The following is a 13,464-nucleotide window of genomic DNA, read 5'->3' as shown; positions in this document are numbered from 1 at the left end:
TCTCACTCGTGGCCAGCCAGTAAAGGCCTTAAAGATGAAGGAATAATGACATGGCCCCCCTTCCTCATCTGACCTAAACCCTATCGAGAACTTGTGGGCACTTCTTAAACGCTAGATTTACGGGGGAGAAAAACAATACACCTCTCTGAAGAGTGTCTGGGAGGCTGTAGTCACTGCTCCACAAAAAGCTGATCGTCAACAGATCAAGAAACTGACAGACTCCATGAATGGAAAGGCTTATGACTGTTATTGGAAAGAAGGGTGGCTATATTGGTCATTGATTGATTGATTTATTTTTTTTGAAATGTCAGAGATGTTTATTTGTAAATTTTGAGGTGTTTGTTTATTATTCTCACTATAACAGATGAAAATAAACAAGTGAGATGGGAAAATTTTCATTTTTCCTTTAGTTGCAAAATAAATCTGCACACTAATAGTTGCCTAATAATTGTGCGCACATATGTATTCCCCTGATGATGTTCACACTCACATTTCCGTTGTGAAACATTCAGGTTTCAGGTTTATTAACATTTTGGATTGACTGATAGCACTGTGTTTGTTCCATATTAAAATTAATCCTCAAAAATACAACTTGCCTAATAATTGTGCACACAGTGTATGTCAGACTTGTGGACAAACTTATATTTCTTAAATACATAAATATGATGAAAACTGAAACATTTACCCTGTCACAGTATTTGTCTCTATGTATACATACTGTATGTCAAGTATATGTACGAAAATTAAAAATGAGAAATATCTGATACTGTAGTGAACTTGCTGTTCAGTTTTTACTCTCTTACAGATCAGAAAGTATGACTAAAATAGATTTAATACAAAACTACAAAAATCACAGCAAACATTATTAAAAAAAAAATCAAATGCCCATACCATAACTCACAATACATGTTGCACAGTATCTTTTCTTTTCTTATTTGAAATACTGCAGTTTTCTTACTGCAAAGTGCAAGTGTGGCAAGTACTACCAAATGTTTTGACTTAAATCTAGTACTAGCAACACAACTATACTGGAGGATTCTGTCCTGATACACAGTCATCTCCAAGATATGATGCCTCTCCAGAGTAAATATCTATACTATTTACTGTATACATTTGTGAGACACCAGAGATATTTCTTAATTCCAACTGTTTTCCAAGAGTAGCATGAGCAGAATAAATTTACTTAATGACTGCAAACTGTCTAGATCCTGATGATGCAAAAGAACTAAACAACTATATTCTAAATAATATGCTTCAAGATGCAGGCAAGCTGGCTTTTTTCTTGGAATTCTTCACTTCTTTCTATGCCAGACATACAGTGGGATGCAAAAGTTTGGGCAACCTTGTTAATAGTCATTATTTTCCTGTATAAATCGTTGGTTGTTACGATAAAAAATGTCAGTTAAATATATCATATAGGAGACACACACAGTGATATTTGAGAAGTGAAATGAAGTTTATTGGATTTACAGAAAGTGTGCAATAATTGTTCAAACAAAATCAGGCAGGTGCATAAATTTGGGCACCGTTGTCATTTTATTGATTCCAAAACTTTTAGAACTAATTATTGGAACTCAAATTGGCTTGGTAAGCTCAGTGACCCCTGACCTACATACACAGGTGAATCCTATAATGAGAAAGAGTATTTAAGGGGGTCAATTGTAAGTTTCCCTCCTCCTTTAATTTTCTCTGAAGAGTAGCAACATGGGGGTCACAAAACAACTCTCAAATGACCTGAAGACAAAGATTGTTCACCATCATGGTTTAGGGGAAGGATACAGAAAGCTGTCCCAGAGATTTAAGCTGTCTGTTTCACAGTTAGGAACATATTGAGGAAATGGAAGACCACAGGCTCAGTTCAAGTTAAGGCTCGAAGTGGCAGACCAAGAAAGATTTCGGATAGACAGAAGCACGAATGGTGAGAACAGTCAGAGTCAACCCACAGACCAGCACCAAAGACCTACAACATCATCTTGCAGCAGATGGAGTCACTGTGCATCGTTCAACCATTCGCACTTTACACAAGGAGATGCTGTATGCGAGAGTGATGCAGAGGAAGCCTTTTCTCCACCCACAGCACAAACAGAGCCGCTTGAGGTATGCTCAAGCACATTTGGACAAGCCAGCTTCATTTTGGAATAAGGTGCTGTGGACTGATGAAACTAAAATTGAGTTATTTGGGCATAACAAGGGCGTTATGCATGGAGGAAAAAGAACACAGCATTCCAAGAAAAACACCTGCTACCTACAGTAAAATATGGTGGTGGTTCCATCATGCTGTGGGGCTGTGTGGCCAGTGCAGGGACTGGGAATCTTGTCAAAGTTGAAGGATGCATGGATTCCACTCAGTATCAGCAGATTCTGGAGACCAATGTCCAGGAATCAGTGACAAAGCTGAAGCTGCCGGGCTGGATCTTTCAACAAGACAACGACCCAAAACACTGCTCAAAATCCACTAAGGCATTCATGCAGAGGAACAAGTACAACGTTCTGGAATGGCCATCTCAGTCCCCAGACCTGAATATAATTGAAAATCTGTGGTGTGAGTTAAAGAGAACTGTCCATGCTCGGAAGCCATCAAACCTGAATGAACTAGAGATGTTTTGTAAAGAGGAATGGTCCAAAATACCTTCAACCACAATCCAGACTCTCATTGGAACCTACAGGAAGCGTTTAGAGGCTGTAATTTCTGCAAAAGGTGGATCTACTAAATATTGATTTCATTTCTTTTTTGTGGTGCCCAAATTTATGCACCTGCCTGATTTTGTTTGAACAATTATTGCACACTTTCTGTAAATCCAATAAACTTCATTTCACTTCTCAAATATCACAGTGTGTGTCTTCTATATGATATATTTAACTGACATTTTTTATCGTAACAACCAACGATTTATACAGGAAAATAATGACTATTAACAAGGTTGCCCAAACTTTTGCATCCCACTGTATCATTTCACATTCACCTAATGCCAAAAGCATTCCAACAATAATCATCTATGGCAAGGTTCTTCTTGGAGAGTTGTGGTTTCTGTGGTGTACTCCCATATATACCACTCATTGAATGTTTACTACTGTTAAAAAAAAAAACTGTCTGATTTACTTAAACAGTACCTAAGATTATTATGGGCAAGTTCAGAGTTCTAAATGTTTAGCTAAACTTGTCAAAAAGTAATAAATAAGCAAGTTTAAAAAACTACAATATTGCAGAGAAGTGTAGATGTACAAATTACTTGCAACTGAGCTACTACAATGGTCTTACGATGACAATTAAGACCAGTCCGACACAATTCATTGAAGAGAAAGCACCACACTGAACAACTCTCGCAATAGCTTATCTACATGTACCATGTGTTTTGTACTAATGAGAATTGAGTGGTTAAGCCTTAACAAAAGCATCTATAGATGCACAACTGCTTTTAGTAAAAATATTGCCATGAAACTGAGCCTGTAAGACGTGTTATTGGAGTGTGCATATGTTCAAGAATTGTAGAACAAATTACAGGAGAGGTGGCAAAAACCACATTATATCACACAAGGAAATGACCATCATGAACTACAATTGGAAAAAAAACAAATGGAAATGCTGCAAGTTTGCAGCCAATAAATCAACTATAGTCTAATGCAAAAAAAAAAAAAAATTAATAAATAATCTTGCAAGAGGAATTTTACAAGGACCAGATGAAGAGTTTGGAGACTATGCAATTAAAGAGATTGAAAAGTGACTAGCTAAAAATAACAGAAAACTGGATACTAAAACAACACACAAGTAACATATAAATACTGTGGGATAATTATAAAATTAAGAGTAAATGAAAATAGATTGTTTAAACAGTAGTTATTTTTATATAAGAAAAAAAACATGTAAAACTGTTAATTTCAGTAGAGGACAATCATAATGAAAGGTCCACTGAATGAAATGTATGAAATATAAAATCTTTAGGCTACAGGTAATAAGCACTGCAGTGCTTACATATATTATATTACAACCTGTGCTTGAGTTGCAAAAAAGCACAGAATGGAAGTATAGCACTGAAAGTTTAATATGTTTTATTTCATGGTAACTCTCATCAGTCACAAGTACTGTATAGGCAGGAAACATGACTGTAGAACAAAGGCATTGGTTCCTGCTACAAGGTGAAAATCAGACATGCTTTACTTTCTCCAAAGAAAAAAAAAATCATATCCCTAAACTGCTACATTTTTAGGATACTACTACATGAAAACTTAAGCTAGTGCAACGTGATATTTATTTGTATTTGTTTAAAAAATGAAGTAGGAAAAAAATAAAAATATCAGGATCTCAATATGAAAGAGACGATATGTTTATATATTTCTATAGTACTTTTCTTGATAAATTCTGATTAATTTCAAGCACTTGAATATGTTTAAAAGAAACCAGAAAGTGGTTATTATTTATATTAAACATTTATCATTTGCTATTTTCATTAAACAATTTCTGTCAATTCTGTTTGTTGGAAGAAATAGTTGTAACTGGAAAATTACTGAAAACAGAAAAGGTGCCAATTCTGACAATGGAATACAAAAGTAATATTTTATTTGTACATTTTCCCTAAACTGCACTCCTCCCTGTGTATTAAAATTTAAAAAACGACTTTATTTGGAATATGTAACAATGTAGTGTAAAATATACTGCAACCAATGGCACATGAGATACACCACACCTAGAATAATTCAATGTATGCTCTGTATTTAATATTAACACTTCTCATTTATTATACAGATGTACTATTACAAAATTTTAACTGCCTATTACAGTTTTCAGTTAAAAAAAAGTTTTCCTGAAAACTGTCGAATTCATTTCAAATTAGATCACACAAAAAATGCATTAGAAACTACACATAAAATAGGAAAAATAATACCAACACTTATTAGCAAATGGAATAAAAAAAAAAACCCTGCAATCTCAACAATGCCAATTAAATTATTATATTTTGCATTGCTGCCTTAATCCCAGGGCACTTGGTTCTGTGCATTGACAGAATGCAGTCTGTATTTTCTCCTGGTCTCTGTGTGGGGGATCCCCCAGGGGTAACAGTTTTTCTCCCATATCTGAAAGACGTACATGTTAGGTTAGTTAGTGACTCTGCAATGGATCTATCAGTGAAAGTATGACAATCTGGTACCATTTCCTAAGTTTTGTCCTGTTTTACACCTGATGATTTTGGGATGAAGTTTACCATTTTCCCCCAATCCTGAATTGGAAAATACAGGTTCAGTAAATGAGTGGATGGCTGCAGTTCACCCCAGATCAAATGCAAATTATAAATGTATCCTGCATGAGTATAATGGTGCAAGTGACTGTGCCTTGCAACAGACTGGCTCCGTGTCTGAGGCTGGCTACTATGTTGTGCCTGATGCTGCCAGCATGTAGGTCAAACAACAATACAAAAAAAAATTACTGACCTTTAAGCTTAACCATTTAACTGACTGCTGCTGCTCTTTTCTGAACTCCATGCTGCCATTTTACTAATTATTTTGAGAATATAACAAACACAATGTGATTGTTTTTAAAAATTGGTATTGATTGCAAGCGAAACACAGCTGACTCAAATTCACTGGATTGAGAGAAGAGTTTTAGTCTGAGACAAGAAAGTCAATAGCTAGGCTGATTTTGTTTTCTGTAATACTTATTGATTGCCTAAGCTCATTTTCTGTGTTGTAAGAAGTAATCAAGAAAGTAATCAATGTCGACAGGTTGTAAGAATCAGTGAAGCATAGTTAGTGCCTTTTCCAGAATAATTCACACTAGGAAAAACAACACAGCATGTTGAACATTTACTACCAGTTACTAAAAGCCTACCAAGGGATACTTGGGGAAAATACAACTTGATGATAACAGCAAATACAGATGTAACCAGTTTTCAGTTGATCAAATTAGTTAATTTTTCACCTAAATATGGATGGTGGTCCATAGACACTTATACCTAATTGCACTACTTAAAGGAATAGTTCACCAAAAATGTTTTTATATGTTATTTATCCCATGTAATTTGTAGTGATTGCAGAGAAAAAAAATAATCTCATGTTTTCATGTAGAAAAGAGAGACAAAAGTCTAACATAACAGAACCCAATGGTGATCAGTGCTGTACAAACAATAGCGAATGATGTAAAAAAACTTTTATAAAAAAAAGGAAAAAAAAAAAAATTCATGTAACTCGTATCTCCTAATCCACGTTATCCTTTTTGCTAAAATACTTTGGGGGAAAAAAAACAATTCATGTAACTCATGTCCCCTAATCCACGTTACCCTTTTTGCTAAAATACTTTTAAACAGATACATCCAGAAACATCAGTGCACATCCATTAATAAGAAAATGCATTCCTATAATACCGTGCTTCTGAACTGAAAAAGGGACCCTTGACCAATAAATGAGGGAGAGTGGAAAATCTTTGGTTCAAAAGCAAAGTATTACGGGAATGCCTTTTTCCTGTTTTGAACTGACGAATTTGCCTTCTTCTAGAAAAAGTAGTTGCCACGAAACTTCTGCCTCACTTACACGACAATTTTTTGGCTTTTCTCCAGTCAGAGTACAGAAATTGCAACAATCATGTTGGAAACAATACTTTAATGTTTCCTGATGAAGAAAATGCAACAACAACTATATTGTTTGATTTTAGCACAACCTCTGGCATCATAAACCTCTTTAGTCTATTATACAGGCTGGACAATTAAACTGGGCTCTCAGGCACTGTCCCTCTGTGTGTGTACTTCATATATGCTGCTCAAAGTATTCAGTTCAGTTTAGACCTGTGTGTTATTCCTTAACCAACTGAATCAGCCCACAACACTTAACTGAGATCCTGCATTGCAAAATATCAAGTTATTTCCCACAGACTATCTGCCATCTATTATTGTCCACAGGCTACTTTTTTTTCTTCTTCATCTGGCCATGGAACTAATAAGGGCTTGCACTTCATTGTTCTTTATTTTGTTCTGTTTTGTTTGATAACTTAGGAGTTTCTCAATAAACAGTCAAACTCAGTTTACAGATATTTTTCTAAACTACTTTGATGTAGAGATCTTGCTAAATGTGTAATGGCAACGAGAAGGAATATTCAACAATTGTTACTGGTTTATTAGTAAACCAAGTAAAGCCTTACTAAGACATAATTTATATAAAAGAGTAAGTAAAAAGAAGCTGGGGAAAACAAAAACTGTTTAATAATGGCGTTTGACAAGTTTGAACAAGTTGTCTTTGTTTCTTATGTGCAGTACATGTAGAAAGAGGCAGTGTGCATGGCTTCAATTTCTCTTTGATCATGTCACTTTGCACTCACACTGTACCCATTTTTTGAAGGACAAGGTTTCTGAGTGGCATATTCCTCCCATAATCCAGCAGTTTTCACATGAGTCTTTTAAGGACTACTGAAAAAGTAATAAGCCTGTCATCCTTTAAATAAGCATAGTGCATAAAAAAGTAAAAGAAATTAATGAAATATAAAGAACAGCAAACAGAATTTTTAGCCTACATTTGAATATATACAAACTGTGTACTAACTTTTATTTTATGAATACTCGCACCTAACCTTTTGGCTAATCTGACATCCCTAATGACCAAGGGCTATGAACAGTTGTGGTATGCTACCTAACTTATGGATTTTTCAGCTTATTACTTTAGCGATGGATGACTGCTGACTTTGAGTATGTCCTGCTATCTGTATTTCATCTACTTATTTCTTTCTAATGTAATAAGATTTTTTTTTTCACGTTGCACAATGCTATGAGCAAGTCTTATAAATATTCATAACAGAACACTGAAAATTACCACACACCACAAAAATGAACCTTAATTACCTCCACAACTTGTAAGCATTGTTTGAACTTTGCAACTGCAAGAAAATGCCGATGGATGCCTCAAAATCAGTCTGACCATATTTCTCACAGTGATACAAAGATTGTGTCTAGATATGTGCCTGAAATTAAAATATCTAAAAATGAATATATGTGAATAAATATATATTTAAATTACAGTCATATAGTGCAATGTAGTTACTCACTAATACTGTGTAATCCTTTATCAAAGACACAGAAACATGCCTATCTGCTGACACTTCAGATTGACAGTTACAGAGAAGTTTCCTTATTTGCACAGCACAACCATTTGGGCTGTTTCAAAATACTTAAAATATTGAGGCTACAATTGAGAAGCTTGATTATATAATGACAGCTGTCATTTTCATATGAAAATAGGTGGTTATATCAGTAAACATCTAAAGCTGACATACAAATAGTCACAAAAGTCATTTTACAATATAAGTCATGTTAGATGAGCATCTATAGGACTTGCACTTAATTGAAATTAAACGAATAAAACAACCAACCAAGCAAACAACAAAAAAACATGTTTTAGCAACTAAAAAATAAATTAAAAACAACGGCTCAGAATTACTATTTCATTAAAAAAAATAAAACAACATAAAATTGATTTACCTTTGTCTTTCTAAACACAAAGAAACCTGTTCATCATATCGATAGTAGTGGGCCTTAGAATGATCAAAACTGGTGTAAGGTAATCCTGCTGGGTCTGGTATTGAATCTAAACCAAAAAAGCATATACATTTTAAAGCACTTTCACAATCATTGGATAAAATAAAAACGTGGATTTTATTCAAAGGCAAACTGAAAATGTGAAAAGAATGATGAAAGGTAGGCAAAGATGTAAGTTACTGTAAATTCATTTCATTGGAACTAATAAGAGCAAAAAGATTTGTGAAAAGTTTAAAAGAATTAAAATTCCCTTGTCTGTCTGTGTGCTATCTTTCACAATTATGTCTATATCAATTAGGCATAAAAAAATGCATGAATTGATGTGTTTTATTCCTTTGAATAAAATCTATTTTTTTATTTATATTATCCTTCTTCAGATGATGTAATCTGTTAACTCATTTATTCATTAAGTAATCTTTAATAATTGTATGATTACTGACATAGTGCAATAATTTTGTCAAATCACTAAAGAAAAAAAAAAAGAATACTGCAGTATGCTGTTACACAAAAACATATTTAAGTATTACTGTAAAAACTGCTAGAAAGCACCACAGCATGAAATAAAGAATGTATATTTACTGCAATGGACTAAAGCTATTTAATAGAACCATTCACAGATTTCTGTACACCAGCATTCTCCTTCAAAACCTGAAGTGACATACCTTCATTTGATGGCTGAATAACTCTTTCTAAGCCTCGAGATTGATAGAACTCTCTAATTCTTTTCTCTTCATCTGTTAAAAAGATAAAGCAACAATTACCAGTCTAAAGTTAACAGGATAAAACCATCATAAAAGTAAGCACACTCTCAACAATTATGGTTGTTGGTGCTACGTATTACAGTTTCACAAACGCATTAACATCAAACCGAAGATGAACCTAAAACCATGTTCTGAAAATTAAATTATGGAAATTTCAGCGTAAACCGTTCCTAGAAAATTCTATGACCAGTCAATATCTTGGGGCAATTTCTTTCTCCTTGAATGAATCATCTTTAGGTCCTGACTTGGGGAAACTGCTGTGTAAACAGGGATTCCCAGCTCAGCTTTGTTCACATGTGCCCTGGACAGAGTAGTTTACTTATAAATTTCTGGGACAGTGCGCTTGTGTGAAAGGGGCTTAAGTGAGAAAATGGGTAGCTCTGGGATGAAAAAATTGCCAACAAGTTTTCAAGCCAGGGAAGATAACTTGGTGGAAAAACTTGGGAAAGCAATCCACTTCAAACCCATGTCTTTCTATCCTTTCCTTAGTTTGCCATTTCTCAGTGCAAGTCTTTCCAAAGAGTCTTCAAAAGGGGTAATACATAGCAGGAATAATGTATTTTGTGCTCATGACAAAAGCATTCTCAATCAAAATCATATCAATGGATTTCTGGTAAAATATCCAGTTATATAAAACGTTTTCTAGAAACAGACTGCTTTTCATTTCTCAGGAAATTACCCTATAACTTAAGAAATATCTAGCCGTACTATAACATTCAGCTTACTGATTTGATTACTTTTACATACCGAAAAAGTTACATTTTTACCTTATATTTCAAAAAATATCTAAAAGCTGGTATAATAATATGCCCCTTTAGAACTAAAATCTGAAATCAATGCAAACTAAATAGATTAATACTTTCATTTATCAATACTATATGACACAAAATGCAGTGCAGTACATGTGAATGTAGAGATGGCAACAGTGAAAACTTAAGGCATTCAAATGGTTTGTGAATAAAATAAAAATTAAAAACCACTGCTTTTCAGTATGGGCAAATAAGACATATGCCAGTCAGTTCTCTGGTTATGTGATATGTAAAGTATCAATTACAAAATGTATGTTTTACACAAAAATGATATGTGCTGGATAATTTCAGCACAACATTAACATTTACTACAAAGATAAATGACCATAATAAAATGCTTCAAAGCGATGAGCTATGGAAACTTTCTGCTTATAGGTAAACCAATTTGTGCTGTTCTGCCTGCTAGTCACATATGGCCAAGACCGTGAAGAATGTATTCCAAACAGCTTGGCTTCAAGCAACGATCAGACATGGATGTTTCTCTGTAATGATGCTGGCTGCTGTTTGGTACAGTTGACAAATGGATTAGACTGAACATTTAAAATGTGAATAATTTTAAAAGTTGGCTAATGAAAAAATATTGAATATTAATGAAACAGTTGTCTGCGTTTACATTTCTATACGACAATAAACGATCATGAACATGTCTTCTAGTAGCACATGTTGTCTCTATCTATTTATTCATTCAGTACACTGTGATGAGTCCTGATTTTTTTGTGGAATCCAGTCTGTATTGTCTGGATTATTTTCAGATATACCAGAATAACTATCCTTAATGTAAAAGCTTCCTCAACTGAAAAATAATGAGAAATTAGTGACTGTAAACTTTCCAATAATCACCCTAATGTAGTACAAGTGTAAGAACCAAACTAATTACGTTAATGGTAAATTCACACAAGTTTTTGCTTAATTTGAACAGACTATAGGTTTCACATACTTACTTAGATAATGGAAGATTTTACACAGATTTTATTTTTTTTCTCCAGCCTTTGGAGTTTTTTTTTTCTGTCCACCCTGGCCATCGGACCTTACTCTTATTCTATGTTAATTAATGTTGACTTATGTTTATCTTTTATTGTGTCTTCTATTTCTCTATTCATTTTGTAAAGCACTTTGAGCTATATTTGTTTGTATGAATATGTGCTATATAAATAAATGTTGATTGATTGATTGATTGATTGATTGATTTTACTCCAATAAGCTAACAAGTTAATGGAATGCTCTTAACGTTCTGCTACATCTCTGGATTGACAAAAGAATGATCTCTAGTTATATGTAGACAGCTAGATAGAAACATGAATTGCTAGACAGAAAGGTATAAAGAGATATAGTTTTCTGGCCATTACATGTGCACAGTTGTAGGATATGTGATAACATACAGAGACTTTAAGAAATGTATTCAAGACTGTTAAGCCCTAAAGAAAATATCACATACAATAAGTTTTCTGTGTATTAACAAATTTCTGTTTGCTTTGAATTTTACTGAAAATTTTAAGTTAATGACATCTGGACTGTGGAGTTTGTTTTGTACAAGACTCATACTAATTGCCAGAACTTTCTGGTAGCAGCATTTTGAACTATTTAGAAACTCAAACACAGCTACAACCAAGAATATGGCTTCATATGCCGTACTAAGTAGAAATCCACATACTTCACCTTAAATTTAACAAATTATTCTTCTTCTTCATAATGATAATAATAATAATACACACCAGTTATACATGCACACTTAATTAACAGATTAAAAGCATGTTCCCAAACATTACCTAAAAAAATGATTGTATGTAACTGTATGGCATCTTCTTAAATGTACAATATCATCTGACTATGGTTAATTTATCCTAATTATTTCTTAATTTAACATTAGAACACTGAAATAAGCACAGAATATCAAACAGATATGAGAAAGATTATATTGAAAATCCAGCAGCATAGTGAAGATATTAACTAAGATTCTAGAGACATGCTTTAAAGAAAATAAAATACCAAAATGAACTCTGCATACATACTCTCCTGTAACCCTGGGACCAATTTGTAGACAATATCCTGCATCACTCTGTCTAGCTTAAGATTCAATAGAGGCTGCGTTTCATGTATTTTGATGTTGCACATTGGGCAGTACTTGCTTGTTTGTAAGTATTTTACAATACAACTCTTGCAGACTGAAAAGGAAAGAAAACAAACAATAAAAATTATTAATATAAATATTTCAACAGCTTATCCCTTTATGCACACCAAATAAGTTAGTTATATAATAGGTGAATTAGAACACATAACTCAAAAGAGTAAATGCAAAAATTTACAATAATTAGATATATTTTTTTCTACCACAGGGAACATTCTATACATAACCAGAAAAAAAGTTTTAATCTTTTACTGCATCAGATTGCTTAAGGAATTGCATGATGCGAGTTTGACTTGAAAACCTTCAGAAATATGCAGCCATCTATCAAAGACTGACTAGTCATACAGGCAAAAATTGTTGGATGGTATCTCTGTTCATTGCAATATATAGTTATTCTAAAACTACAGTATCTAACAAGTCAAGTCAAGTCAACCTGGGGAGCATGCACTGGTGCAGTGCGTTGCCACACCTACTACATGACAAAACAACTTAGGATCCCAGTTGGCAACCCCCCAGGAAGACATGCGGTTCAGTCCCACCCACTGGAAGTGACCCTCTATCTGTCACAGCCAGGTGTTACGTGGGCAACCCCTTGGCCTGGTCCAGCAACTCAGGTCCCCAACAATGAGGATCTTACGAGCCGGATCACCCTTGGGGAAACGCGCCACATGGCCATAGTGCCGTAACTGACACTCACTCACAATGCAGGTAATGTGCCTCATTCGGGACTCCATGAGCAACCACTCAATCGACTCAAAGTCAAACCAACGGTACCCAAGGATTCTCCAGAGAGACACAGTACCAAAGGAGTTCAGTCTTCAACTCAGGTCACTGGATAGCGTCCATGTCTCACAACCATTTAAAAAACTTGGACCTTCGTCCTTTTGCATAGATATCAGGAGCACCACACACCCCTTTCCAGTGACCTCATGACCCCCCATGCTCTCCCAATCCGTATACTGACTTCACTGGAAGAGTCACCGAAGACATGAATGTTACTGCCAAGGTAAGTAAACCTCTTGGCAAGGTCGGCACTCTCTCCGCAAACAGACACACTGCTGATGGCTGTGCCCAAGAGGTCACTAAAGGCCTGGATCTTGGTTTTTATCCAGGACACTTGCAAGCTCAGACACTCAGACTCCTCGCTCAGTCTCTCAAGCACCCCAATCAGAGCCACCATTGACTCCACGAAGATCACAGCATCGTCAGCAAAGTCAAGATCCGTGAATCTTTCTTCACTTACAGATGCCCAACAGCCA

The 13,464-nt window shown here is 34.7% G+C and overlaps 1 protein-coding gene across 2 annotated transcripts in view; it reads right to left on the bottom strand.

The window, feature by feature from the left end:
• The window catches only part of pcgf1 (polycomb group ring finger 1), a 78,615-nt gene that overhangs the window by 31,661 nt on the left and 33,490 nt on the right, over positions 1-13,464 (bottom strand). For both annotated transcript variants that reach the window (XM_039751861.1, XM_039751862.1), the window contains exons 3-5: positions 12,090-12,242; positions 9,173-9,244; positions 8,454-8,559 (exon numbers count right to left, since the gene is read on the bottom strand). In XM_039751861.1, coding sequence (XP_039607795.1) covers positions 8,454-8,559; positions 9,173-9,244; positions 12,090-12,242 — 331 coding nt within the window. The remainder of the gene's footprint in view (positions 1-8,453; positions 8,560-9,172; positions 9,245-12,089; positions 12,243-13,464) is intronic.

Source organism: Polypterus senegalus, chromosome 4, assembly GCF_016835505.1.
Source record: "Polypterus senegalus isolate Bchr_013 chromosome 4, ASM1683550v1, whole genome shotgun sequence".
Taxonomy (NCBI): domain Eukaryota; kingdom Metazoa; phylum Chordata; class Cladistia; order Polypteriformes; family Polypteridae; genus Polypterus; species Polypterus senegalus.
The sequence above is the reverse complement of the archived record's forward strand: the minus strand, read 5'-3'. Positions and strand labels throughout refer to the sequence as shown.